Here is a 13,571-nt window from a genome sequence, read left to right on the forward strand (position 1 = left end):
TCCTCCTCAAAGAACCTGCCCTAGGGCTGGGAAACTGGTCCCACCTTCCAGGCCCCAGGAACTTCCTGTGTGTCTCAGCTTGGGTAAATAGCTACCAACTAGTTGAGTTGCTAGATAGGTTCACCAGAGCATCTTAAGAGCTGAGTATTTATTTCAAGAAAAACTACAGATGTATGTTGAGGCAAATTGGGGTCATCTCTAGCTTGCTCATTTTCCCACAGTTACCAAGCCCCTGAAATAACTCCAGACAGAATTTCACCTTGGGAAGCCACCCACAGGTAGTAACTTGTTACATGTAAACAGAGGCGGGGCACAGGGGCTCGTGTAGTCCAGACCGGCCTCCTCGTTTCATCAGGTGGCCAAGGTTGACCCTTCTGCCTCATCCTGTAGTTTCTATCTCAAGCTGGTTCCACCAGTCCTGGATTAAGTGGTGGGGACTGAACCCAGGGTTCCATGCATATCAGATAGATGGATTCTCTATCAACAGAGGCACATCCCAGTTCTACAGGTGGTTTTTGGTTTAATGGACTTTTTGTTTGTTTTGAGATGAAGTCTATAGCCCAGGCTAGCCTCCAGCCCACTATGCAGCTGAGAGTGATCTTGAACTCCTGACCCTCCTCCCTCTGCCTTGCCAACGCTGGTCTAGAGGAGATCATCATTGCTTCTGGCTTTGGAAAGGTTTTAACCTTGGTTTCTATTCTGTGCTCCTAAGCCCTTTAGTATGGTGGGACATCAATGGCCACAGTCAACTCTCCCACACAGAACTGATTAAACGTGGGACCCATCACAGGCTTGACCACTGAGCTACACCCCAAGTCCCTAACTCAATGCTTTTAAAGTGATACAAACTCTTAATTCTTCTTCCCCCAGAAAGCAAATATAGATGGGTCTGGAGTTGGGAAGCCAACATGTGGGATGTGCTGGCCACTAACACATCCCTGCTGGGCCCTCTGTGTGGTTGGTGGGGTAAAGACACAGTTGGTATTTCAAGTGTTCCACCAGCTCTTGCCAGAAGCTTTCACAGGGTCTCTGGCTGTGTTCATCACCACTGAAGGCAGACACCACAGTGTCACAGTACAAGCTAGGGACAGGAGAGGAACAAGTATTTATTGTGACATTCTGAACACAGACCAGACTGCGTCACAGTAGTGCAATGAGCTAAGGGCTCTACAACAGAGACTTCAAAAGATGGCAGCCAACAGGGCACGTCCCAGCAGCAGCCGGCCATGGACCCACTTGCCACCTACCACAGTGGGACACTAAATACCCAGGCCTTTGGGGATGAGCTGCTGGTACCCACTTCTGAAGAGACAGGTGGCCACTGGAGCCCTCTTGGTCCCAGGCTCCCCCCTCACCACTCCAGACTTAGCTTTGAACACCCTGCTCTGGAAGTTCTGTTAGGTTTCTCCAGGATCTCAGACATAGGACAATCTCTCTAGGCTCAGCAGGTCCCAGGACCTCTGCAGCAGCCTAGCAGGACACATGCCTGTGTGAGTGGCCACAGATCACATCTCAGAATTGGCTCAAGACACCAAGGCTAGGGGGTGGCTAGGGGACCAGGCTCACTCTAGACCGCACAGAGGGATGAAGAAGCAGCAAACAGTGGGCCAGTGCATGAGGTATCTGTTTTCCCTCCCCCCAGGGTCTTAGGAGCTGCTTCACAGAGCAAATGACAGTTGATCTGCCAGTGGTCTCAGCAGGACAAGGTAGCAGGTCCTCTACCCTCTAAAGCAAAGCTTGCCCTTTCTCTGTCCCACTACAATAGTCAACAGAACAAACACGGGCAGCAGGGGCCTCCATCATGATATAGGGGCTGCTGGCCTACACAAAGAGCCCTGCATCCATTCTGCCCCTGTGTGTAGACATCTACTTCTCTGAGTCCCCAAGGGGTTGGGCCAAGTATACAGCAGATAATACCCAAAAGGTTGCAGCTGCTCCTAGCCCCCCATCCCAGGGGTCAGCATTACCTAAGGGGCAGCATGGGGCTCCTGGGACAAAAGCTGGGCCCAAGTTAGCAAGAGGGCAAATTTGGGGACACAGCGATGACAGTCAGAGTCCTCAGAAGTCCGAGCGAATATATTTCCCAGCACAGCATCTCTCAGGGCGGACCAGCCGCTCTCAGCCTCTGTACCAGGCACACAGCAGCTCAGCTGCAGGGCAGACACACCCTCTGGGGAAATGTCGAACACCAGCCTTCAGGGACAGTGGGCACTCAGCAGGACACAGCCTTCAGAGGGATGCAGGGCTGTCTGGAGAGGGAGTAGGGCCAGCCACAGCAACACAGCATGGCCCAAGTCACAGAGCCCGGGTCTCAGCCTCAATCTTCTGCTCTCCATGCAAACTTTCTGGGTCTGGGAGCTGGGCCACACTCTGCCGGATGGCAATCTCAGGGCCGCCCCCATACAGACTGCTCAGATAGGTCCAGGTCTCCTCAGAAATCTGGCCACAGTCAGCCCCTGTGGAATAGGAGAGGCACCCTTACACAGAGGCCATACTCTGTACCAGGCCAGGGGAACACCTGCCAGGTAGGGAACCTACCTTGGGATGGGGATGGTGCCTCAGGCCCTCCCACAAGCTACTGCACAGAGAAGAGCCAGGACGACAGGACTCTGCCTGTTGACTCTTGTTTCCCAGGGCCAGAGGACAAAGGGTCAACTAGGCTAGCAGGGGGTAGAAGAGGCAGGGTGTGGTGCAGGGCCTGGAGGACCCATACGGAGGCCAAGTGCCTGAAATCCCCCTACATGGCCTGGACTTGGATAAAAGACTTTGAGACAGATGGTAAAGCTTCCTGGAAGGACGGGAACTCTCAGTGGTGACCTGGTGGTCTGAAGGGGGAAAGGGTGGCAGGGCTAGTGGGTCCTGGGAGACTCACCCTGCTTTAGCTGGATATGGCCACTGCCTTTGACCTGGGCAATCCTACTGTTGTCGATGGGCCCGGGAGGCTCTGGAATAGACAGCTTAGTGTTACAGGCAGGACTATCGGACTATCCTTCATCAAGGCGCCCACGGGGCCAGCCTAGCCTCAGGTCACAGCCATGGCTAACAAAGGAAACTTGGTGCACCAAAGCCTTCCTCTTGACTCTAACCCAACCTCTCAGACTCTGGACCCAGAAAAGGGGACACCTAATAAACCTGAGTTCATTTTAGACCAGTGTTTTGGCAATGGCCATCAGTGGTAGCTGCCGTGCACTGAGTGCACTTTTCTGATCCTCCACCTCATCTAGCCCTCAGCGGCTATGGGAATGAGAACTGTTTATATAGGACAGAGGTTTGAGCAGATGGAGAGCATTGCCCAGCTCAGAGCTGATGGAAGGCAAGGCCAGTAGCCAGGCCACAGTCAAAAGCCCAGCACTTTTCCAAACCACAACCGCACTGACTGCTTCAGCCAGCAGGGCACAGTGTGCTGGGCAACAGTGGTCTAACGCTCTCCAGTCCTGGTTGTTCATCCTCTAAGATGGAGGCAAATCCTATCAACATGACACTTCTGGGCTCTGCCAACCTGCCAGGCCCCCAAGAGCCTGGCTATGACAGTGGCCCAATTCCAGGACTGCTACTCTTTACTGGTGACTTTGAGGAATCCTGAGAGCTCACTTATCACCAGGCCATCTTCATTTCTGCACATCCAAGTCCTCCAGCCATCCTAAGGGTCTGGAACCCCAAGGAGGCAATCAAACCCCAAGATCACAGCCTTGCAGGAGGGAAGGGCAGCTGCCCAGGGGTCAGCAGGAGTAGACAGGGGATGTAGGGTAGGAACAGGGCTCTCCCACAGTGGCTAAGAGAGCAGTGGAGCTAGCCTGGAGGAAGCCATGCTCTCTGCATCCCTGGATAAAGCACTAATGCCCTGCTAGGCAGGCCCTATCCCAGAAGGCCTGGGCGGCTACTCACCACTGTCCTTCCCCTTGACGAAGGCCTCCCACTCTCGGAACCAGTGCATGCTGATACAATAGATGACCGCAGGAGACTCCTCAGCTTGGAACGCCTTGTTCAGCTGTGTGGTAAGGCAGGAGGCAGTCAGTCAATCTGTCCCCTGTTCCTCATGACTTCCCAAAGTCCCACCCCAGACCCTGAACCTCTCATAAACACTGGATACCCCAGACAGAAAATCAAGGACTCCTTGACATACTTAAGAAAAAAGAAAATTCATAAGGCTGCAGCGATGGCTCAGTGCTTTAGAGCACTTGCTGCTCTTGCAGAGGACCTGGGTTCAATTCCCAGCACCCATGTGGTAGCTCACAACCATCCATACCTCCAATTCCGACACTCTCCTCTGACCTCTGAGGGCACCAGGCAACACATGGTACACATACATAGATGTACAGGCAAAACATTCAAATACATGAAATCAATCTTACAGAAAGAGGGCAATTCCCCCACTGACCCACCAGGTCATGGCAGATAAGGCCTTTAGCATCTCCTAAGCCGACTAGCTCACAGAACAGACTCTCCTCTTTCACTGACTGGACGGAACATCTGCTCACAAGGTTCGCCATTCCAACAGCTCCAGTGCTTGAGCTGGGCATGAGGCCAGGGCAGCACAGGTGCTAAGCCACACCTATGGGCTGGCACTAGCGCCTCTCCAAGGACAAAAGGAGACCTCTACTATTTTAAATGCTTTCAGACCCATCCTATATCCTGTTGTAACCAGTATGAGGACGGGTACGGTCCCACCCACAGCAATCCCTGTCCCAGCAGCCTCTTTCCTGACAGGCCAGTGCTCCACTCCCCAGGTAGCGAGTGAGCTCTTCACACTTTCCATGAGTCTCAGGCACCTTCCACATGAGAGCCTAGCGATCCTCAGCTAGGAGTGCTCCCCAGGGACAGCAGTACTCCTGTGTCACTCAGCTTGAAACACTGACCCAAGGCACAAGCAGAGCACTATGCACTTCACTACAGCCAGTGCCTCTGCTAGCCTGACTGCACACGGTCCCCAGGTCCCCGTTGCCCACATGCACCTTGATGAAAGTGTCAATCTCCACCCTCCTGCGCTTGGCCAAGGCCTCAATCTCCACCTGGCAGATGGAGCACACATACAGATGGTTCACAGCAGGGCCGCCCCCAAACCTGCTCAGGAAGAGATAGAGAGAGCCAGCATCAGCAGGGAGGTCCCCTCTGTGCCCTCAGCCATCAGCTCTATCATACTCCTGAGCACAGAGGCTGGCAAAGGTCCCCAGTGTCTGCTTCTCTTCAAGGTGTCTAGAGCTCTGCTTCATCCTAAGCGGCACTGGGGCCTCGTGGCCCAAGTGCAGGGCAGTGAGGCTGCAGGTAGAAGGTAAGGTCACCAGCCTTGAGGCCTTACAGGTCAAGGGACTGTTTCTCACCACCCACTGGAGCTGGCAGGAGCTCCTTCCCAAGGGCAGATCCCACAAACCCAGCACCACAGGAACCTGGGTCTGGACTGGGCTACAGGGAGAGCTGCCTACTCTTGGTGTCACTGCACTTGACCCTGGAAGTCCCCAGGCTAGATCAGTCGTCAATAAGTGACCAGTCCCGGCCCCACACCAGGGAGCCTGTGCTGGGTGAGGCTACTGATAGGAGCTTACCACCAACCTCAGCCTTGAAGGCAATACTCAAAGGGCTTTCCACAGCACAGCCCTCAGGCAGACTGATTCTCACTGCCTCCTTCACTGGGACTGAGAAGGCAGGGCTGCTGCTGTGCTTCCCAGCTTCCACCCAAACGGCTCCCAGCACTTGCCTGCTGTACAGGTGCTCCCAGACGCTCTGCGGCAGAATGACCACCAGGTCATCAATGTAGTGGTATTTGTTGGGTGGGATACCTGTGAAGAGAAGCACGGGGGGAGCTGGGGCTTGGCCCACCGCACCCCCCCCCTTCATACCCCTCCCCAGCATGGACTGCTCACCTCCATGGGAGCACAGGAAGGTGTGGTTGGTGATGGGCCCTGGCTCGGCAAAGGTGTTGAATTTGTTGAGCCATTCTCGGGACACGTAGAAGCGGAGCAGGCTGGGTTCCTGCATGGCAGCCAGGGACACTACCTGCTGCCGCTCACGCATGGCCTCCTCACTGCTCTTCCTGGGATGGAGGGTGTGGTATGAGCCACTAGCTGGGGGCAGGTTGTGCATGGACACAAGCCATGCCATGGCCAGGGTGTGTGCAGAGCCACCCTTTAGCATGCTGGGACACCACAGGAAAAGCTCAGACTGCAGCCACAGGGAGACATGCAGCAGGGTCCCCAGTCTCACCTGTAGAACAGCACATAGGCCTCCACGTTCTGTACTACCGTCTCATGGACCTCGGTGACGTACTGGTCATCGAATTCGTACCACTGCCCATTGATCACATTCTGACAGTAGGCAATGTAGTGCCCACCTGAGAGACAAGCAAGAGGCTATGGAGACCACAGGGACTAGGCACTGCAAGCGGGGCCTGGTGGGCCATACTCACTGCCTGCTGTGCCATGGTGACAGATGACAGAGAGGAGGTCATAGGTGGTGACCTGGGACGTGCACTCCTTGGCCAGAAAAGGGCGTAGGTCCAGTCCCTCGAGGGGGAAAGAGACATGGCTGCTGACCTTGAAGGAGTACATCACCTCATGCCGGAAGCGCTTCAGGTGGACGCACAGAATCTGAGGGGAGAGGGCAGGTGCCAGTCATGCTGGGCATCTGGGGGAGATGGCAGGGAAGCTCACAGATAAGCTCCAGCCCAGGTCCAGGCCATTGGACCTGCATGGAATCTATCACACATGTCAGAGACCTACACATGGGAGCCAACAGCCCCATCTTCTAAGGACTGGCAGCCTATGGTGTGGCTGCCAGAGGGACTGGTCCCTGTAGGGAGCCCAATGCTGCCCCAGCCTGCCACGCTTATTTCCCAAGAATTCTGGCACTGGCTTGGGGACTCTGAGGAGACTCTCCAGCACACCATCCAGCCATAGCCTGGGCCTTGTCTGTTCCAACTACAGGAGACTGTACCAGCCACAGCTACCCTGCTCCCTTGGGGAGCTCAGCAAGCCCCAAGAGAAGAATGAATTCAAGTTCAGGGGCACCTGTCACGACGGATCCCTCTGTCAACCGTCCTTGGGGTATCTCAGGCAGGTCTCACGGCCTTCTGTGCATGTGCAGGCCACAGGCCACTCACACACCCTATCCACTGGGACCCTGGCCCGACAAGGCCAGGGTGGCTCACTCACCTCAGGCAGACATAGGACTTTACAGTACTTCACGCCATTCCGAAGCCTACAAAGGAGGACATGAGAGCCTCGGTCAGTGCCTTCCCAACCCCAGTCACCTAGGAAGCCAGCACGGCTAGCTGAGGGAGCCCCAGGCAAGTGCAAGCAAGAGGACTCTGGGACCGGGAAGCTGGGGACAGGCCCCAAGGACAACTTACTTCTTATACCGCTCACTTACTTCTTACACCGCTCACAGCTGTACATGTTGTCACCTGCACAGGGGAGCAGAGGGCCAGAGGTCAGCAGGGATAGGAGATGGGGACAGAAAGGGCAAACGTGAATTACATTCAGGGGGAAAGAAATCCAGCAGGAAGTGACAGGATTCCAGAGATAGTACCAAAAAGAGAAAACAAATCAAACAAAAAAGAGACGATTTGACCCTAGAAGCACTGAAACTCCCCTATGTGCGGGACTACAACAAATGAAAAGGTGGAGGCAAAACAGGAGGGGACCCAACACTGAGGGCAGGCAGGTGCTAGGCTCACACTGTTTACAAAATAAACCGACTCCCTCAAGTTGTCCCCTGGCCTCCAATTGCACAATGTGGCTTGTGAACACACATAGAACAATAAAAATATTTTTAAAAATAGATCAAAAATCTAAGTAAAGGGCTGGAGAGATGGTTCAGTGGTTAAGAGCACTGACTGCTCTTCCAAAGGTCCTGAGTTCAAATCCCAGCAACCACATGGTGGCTCACAACCATCTGTAATGGGATTTAACACCCTCTTCTGGTGCATCTGAAGTCAGCTACAGTGTACTTATGTATAATAATAAATAAATCTTTGGGCCAGAGAGAGAAGAGACTGAGCGAGCGGAGTTGACTGGAGCAAGCAGGGCTGACCAGAGGGAGCAGAGGTCCTAAAAATTCAATTCCCAACAACCACATGAAGGCTCACAACCATCTGCACAGCTCCAGTGTACTCACATAAACAAACAAACAAGCAAACAAATAAATATTTTTTTTAAAATCTAAGTAAAAGTAGAGGCTAAGCCTCTAATATCCCAGGTGTAGTGGCATGCACCCATATTCTCATCATTAAAAAGGTGGAGGGAAATCAGGAGTTCAAATAATCCTCAGCTGCACAGCAAGTATGAGCTTAGCCTGGGCTACACTATGAGGCCCTGTCTCAATACCAATTTTAAACTTCTGTGAATCAACAATATAACTAACAGAATGAAAACCAACTGCTATGGCTGGAGAGATGGCTCAGTGGTTAAGAGCACTGACTGCTCTTCCAGAGGACCCAGGTTCAGTTCCCAGCACCCACACGGCAGCTTACAGCTGTAACTCCAGCCCCGTGGGGTCTTATGTCTTTCTCTAAACTCTGCAGCACTGCATACACGTGGTGCACACCTTCAGGTAAAACATTCAACCTCCCAAGACCTCTGGCCTTTGCACATGAGCGTGTTCACGCACACACACACACACAGAATAGTAAAGCTAAATATAAAAAGGAAAACAATATACGGTAGGGAAGAACACTCGCAAACCCCATCTTTGTGTCCCACTCCTGAAACAGGGTTGGCCGTCCCTCCTCCACACAGCCCAGGACAAGCTTGAGCCCCCGATCCTCCTCTTTCTACCTCTGGGGTGCTGGACTGCCATGTTTGGTTTGTGCAATGCCGGTACAACCAGGCAATCTCTATCAACGGAGCCATTCCTCCAACCCCTCCAATCCCTCCAAATCTGTACCTGACAGGGGTTAATACAAAGACCTCTGCCAGGCAGTGGTGGCACACACCTTTAATTCCAGCACTCAGGAGGCAGAGGCAAGCGGATTTCTGAGTTCGAGGCCAGCCTGGTCTACAGAGTGAGTTCCAGGAGAGCCAGAGCTACACAGAGAAACCCTGTCTTGAAAAACCAACCAACCAAACAAAAAAAGACCTACTAAAACTCAACAGCAAAATTGCCTGATATCAAAACAGACGAAAGACTAGAAGAGATGTCGCCAAAGACTGAAATTGTTGTATGCACACTCGTTGTCGGTGCACATTTAAGCAGTCACCTGTGTGCTCATGTGCAGAGGCCAGAGGTCAACGTTAGCTCATCTTTCTCTATTAAGCTCCACCTTATTCTATGAGACAGGGTCTCTCACCAAACCCCTGGAGTTTATCTAGACTGGCTGGCCAGGAAGGCCCTGGACCCCTCCCCCATCTGCCCACCCTGAGCACTGGAGTTATAGTCACACACCACCATCACTGGCTCTCACCTGGCTGCTGGGCATTTGAGCTCAGCAAACACACTGCCCACTGAGTGACCGCCCATCCCCACTGACAAACAGGCTGTTTTTTGGATTACTTATTTTACTTTCTGTGTACAGGTATTCTGCCATGTATATTTGTGCACCATGTATGCAGTGCTTGGTCAGATCAAAAGAGGGCCGAATGAATGCCCTGGAACTGGAGTCACAGTCAGTTGTGAGCTGCCGAGTGGGTGCTGGAAGCTGAACAACTGCTCCTAACTGCTGCGACATCTCACCAGCTCCCCACCCCACATTTTTAAGACGCAGAGCATCACTGATCACTGGGGATGCAGATGGAAACCACAGTGGTAACGCCTCATGCTCAGTAAGTTCACAGCTATTCAGAAAAAGCAGCAATGACCTGGCAAGAAACGGGGAAGGAAACCTGAGTCGTGTGGACCTCTTCAGGGTCGGGGGATAGGCAGCATGGCACCAAAAGAAAAAAGAAAAAAAAAAAATCTGTGGCGTCCACGGATCTAGCCAGACTATTGCTGAGCACAGGTAGGCAGAGGTCACATCAGTGTTCACAGATGTCCACAGCAGTGGCACTCACAGCAGCCTATGCAGAGGCAGACCAAGTCCACACTGAGTCACAGAGGCTGTGGTTTGTCCACACAACAGATAAAAATGGAAATTTTTATCTTATCCATTAGACAGATAAAAAAGGGAAGAAAGCTCTGAGCCACGTTTCCATGGTGAACTCTGAGGGCGCCGTGCTCCTAAGGAAGCAGGAGGAATCAGAAGAGTCAGTCTCACACTCAGACCAGTGGCTGTGGCTCTGTGCTAGAACACAAGCCCAGCAAACGCAAGGCCCTGCATTCTACCTTTGCATCACAAAAAAAATGTGTTATGTGTGCGGGATGGGGGCAGGGGGCACACATCAAAGTAGACGTTGGCTATCAGGTACTGGAGAAGGGGGAGCAGGAGCTGTTGGATGGATATAGGTTTATATTTGCAAGTTGAAAATATTCTAAGAATGGAGGTGGTAGTGGCTGCATAGTGATGTTAATATACACAACACTTATAAACTAGTAAAATGTGGTGTGGTTTTTTTTGTTGTTTTGTTTTGTTTTGTTTTTTTAAGACAGGGTTTCTCTGTATAGCCCTGGCTGTCCTGGAACTCACTTTGTAGACCAGGCTGGCCTCGAACTCAGAAATCGCCTGCCTCTGCCTCCCGAGTGCTGGGATTAAAGGCGTGCACCACCACGCCTGGCAAATGTGGTGTATTTTTACAACTGGAGAAGAAAAGGTCAGGAGGCTGCTGATACCTGGCTCCATAGGTAGAGGTGCTTGTCACCAAGCCTGACAACCTGAGTGTAATCCCCAGAGCCACACTTGGGAAGGACAGATCAACTCCATACTAGGAGAGTGGTCTGCGCACACACTAAGTAAATAGATAAATAGTTTTAAACTACATTTGGGCATCCAAGCTGGTCACGGTGGTACACACCAATAACCGCAGCTAGAGGAAGCAGAGGCTAGAGGATCAGTAGTTTATGGCCAGTCTGGGCTACACAGTGAATTTGAGGCCAGCTTGGGCTGCAAGAGACTCTCAAAACAAAACCAAAAAACCCAAATACTCAAGGAAGCACAGAGCTTAAGTGAAACATCCCTTCTGTCCACTGAACTGGTGGAAAATAACAACAGGTCAACAGCTAAGAGTCACAGGCAGCAGTTTGGGAGGCCAGGTATCCAAGCGTGCCCCGGTAGATAGCAGGTGAACATTTACCTATCTCCTTTGTTTTCTTGTTTCTCATGTAGCCCAGGCCTCAGGTAGTGAGGTCTAGAGCTCACTATGTAGCCTAGAATAACCCTAAAGCCCAATCTTTTGCCTCTACCTCTGAAGCACTGGGCTGTAAGTATGCACCACCACCCCTGCCCCGTAAGCTATCAGTGGAATCTAAGAGGGTCAGTTCCATAAAGCAAAGTGGCCCTGGGTCCATTAGGTCTGGGCTGCAGACTAGCTGAGGCACAGCCCCCAACGGGCTCTACCTACACAATCCCCTCTCTCTCTAGCCAGGCCACTCACCCTTCAGCTCATCAGCAGCAAAGAAAGCAGCGAGGCAGTCTTCTAGTGTGACAACAGGTCCCCAAAACCAGCTGGGGGTACAGGATACTACAAACCTAGACAGACAGGAAAGAAACGATAGTGCTGGAGGCCCAGGGCATGGGGTATGGCAGTCGGTTTAGGACCTGTCTGGCAGCCTGACTCAGCCTGGAGCTGGACATTTTGTATACAAAGGCTTGGAGGGGGGGGTGGGGGTTACTGCTCTCGCCCTAAGCCAGCTGCCTCAGGGGTTAAGGAAGTTGCCTGTGGCTTCGGATCAGGCCTTGGTAGGTGAGATGGTGCCTCTTTTTTTATGTGCTGCTTGGTCACTCTCTGGGTTGTCACTTGTTTTCCACCTTCAAGGGGTGTCTAGTCCAGGCTATCCCAAAGTGACCAAGACCCTGAACCCAGCACACTCCTCTGTATCTTCTGGGCTCCAGCTCCCTTGATCCATGGGCTCTCCATGGCCCCATGAATACTTGTCCCTGCCTTGCTGTAGACCCAGGAAAGCCAGGCCAGACTGGAAGCCCCAGCTAGCAGGAGGATGGGCATACCGTCTGATGTACTCCACGATGAAGGCCAGCCAGCCCTGGGAGGAATAGCCGTCCCCACAGGCACCTGGCTTGGCTGGTACATTCTGGTAGATGGCAGAGTGGAGTTTGGCTAGATCTTCCTTGCCAGGGATGGGCAATGACAGGTCCTGGAATGTCTCCACTGTGGTAGACACCTAAATGGTGAAGATCAGCCTGCTGCCCATTCCTGCCAGGGTCTGCTGCTCAGACAGGTAAAGCAGACAGCCTGCTCCTGGGAGGGGGAATGCCATGGGAGAGTCCATCCTGCCCAGGTGGTAAGCGATGCCAGCCTCCCCTAGGTACCTACCCGGTCACAGGTAAGACACTGCACCAGGCTGAGGACAGAGCCATTGAAGACGTCTGAGATGACACTGCGGTAGCTCTGCTCCTTCCGCCTCCGGCCACCAGTGCTTGGCACCTGGGCTAGGAGCACAGCACAGGGCTAAGCCAGTCTCCCCTGCCTGGCAGGCATAGGCACAGACAGTGGACTCCTCAGCCACACTGTGGCACCCTCACTGTTTACATCCTTCACCCCTTGGCACCTCAGCGCTACTGTTTATAAAATGGGGCTCCCTCTCACACCCCAAGGCTGTTCCAAGGGCTCAAGGGCTCAAGTGAGCAGCACACAGCCTAGACAAAGGTTGAAGTGCCCCAAACTGGTCACTATGTCACCCCCAGCTGAGTTCATCACTGCCCCGAACCTTTCTTGAGCACATACGACGGCCCCATCCTCACAGGGCTTGCACGAGGAGGGCTGCTGGACAGCTTGGAGTGGCCCTCGTGGTGGTGGTGAGCAGGGCTGCAGGGACGAGAGGAGCTGCGTATGTGGGCTTCATTGTCTGGTTCTGGGGACAAGAAGGGGAAGTTCTGGGCCAGGGTGGCCAAGCTGGTGCCCTCCATGCCAGCTCTGAGGCCAGAGCAAGAGAGCCTGCCAGCATCTCCTCCTAGGCATAATGCCTGACTCCCCATCTTCCTGTATGTCTATCCCTAACCCCATCCAACACACGGGGATGCCATCCAGTCCATTTCCAACTGAGGTCCAAGACTAGGCAGGGCTGTGGCTGCTCCCAGCCTGTGAGGAAGGCTTGGGGGCGGAGTCTAACCCCACCCCTCACCCTCTAGCATGTTAGTGCTAGGCAGGCAATGGGCACAGGGCTTACAAGCTGTGACTTCCCAGTGGCCCAAACACTGACATGGCTGACAGATACCTGGGGTCTGGCAGGGGCTGGTAGACCTTGGTGATGGTGGCTGGGCCTCTCTGGATTGCTCATCAAGGGAAGCCATGGCCGTGTCCACATCTGCATCCTCATCCACTTGCTCTGAGTTGGTGCGCTGCTGGCCCCAGGAGAACTTGCGGTCCTTCATCCGCTCCTTCTCAGAGATGGCTCGGCCCGCCTCGTCTGAGATCAGCAGCTCCATCTCGGCCTTTGAGCTGCCTCCACCACGCCCCTGCCCATCACCGTCACCCCTGTCACTGCTCGAGTCACAGGACAGAAACTCATCCTCTGACGGGCTCCGGTCGCCA

General features: G+C 53.4%; 1 protein-coding gene across 5 annotated transcripts in view; it reads right to left on the minus strand.

Annotated features, from left to right (window-relative positions):
* The window catches only part of Usp20 (ubiquitin specific peptidase 20), a 43,324-nt gene continuing 29,753 nt past the window's right edge, over positions 1-13,571 (minus strand). For 4 of the 5 annotated variants that reach the window (XM_021185598.3, XM_029473481.2, XM_021185595.3 and 1 more), the window contains 15 exons: positions 13,255-13,571; positions 12,748-12,891; positions 12,354-12,469; positions 12,029-12,201; positions 11,457-11,551; positions 7,363-7,396; positions 7,146-7,191; positions 6,401-6,581; positions 6,199-6,325; positions 5,859-6,028; positions 5,693-5,774; positions 4,953-5,061; positions 3,886-3,988; positions 2,873-2,944; positions 2-2,456 (listed from right to left, as the gene is read on the minus strand). The exon at positions 13,255-13,571 is cut by the window's right edge and continues 131 nt beyond it. In XM_021185598.3, the coding sequence (XP_021041257.1) occupies positions 2,296-2,456; positions 2,873-2,944; positions 3,886-3,988; positions 4,953-5,061; positions 5,693-5,774; positions 5,859-6,028; positions 6,199-6,325; positions 6,401-6,581; positions 7,146-7,191; positions 7,363-7,396; positions 11,457-11,551; positions 12,029-12,201; positions 12,354-12,469; positions 12,748-12,891; positions 13,255-13,571 (1,930 nt within the window). In that variant the 3' untranslated portion in view covers positions 2-2,295. Of the gene's footprint in view, positions 2,457-2,872; positions 2,945-3,885; positions 3,989-4,952; positions 5,062-5,692; positions 5,775-5,858; positions 6,029-6,198; positions 6,326-6,400; positions 6,582-7,145; positions 7,192-7,362; positions 7,397-11,456; positions 11,552-12,028; positions 12,202-12,353; positions 12,470-12,747; positions 12,892-13,254 lie in introns of all 5 variants that reach the window. The other variant, XM_085835039.1, reaches the window with a different exon arrangement.

The sequence above is a fragment of the Mus caroli genome, unplaced genomic scaffold (genome assembly GCF_978045245.1).
Source record: "Mus caroli unplaced genomic scaffold, Mus_caroli_1 scaffold_2, whole genome shotgun sequence".
Classification (NCBI taxonomy): Eukaryota; Metazoa; Chordata; class Mammalia; order Rodentia; family Muridae; genus Mus; species Mus caroli.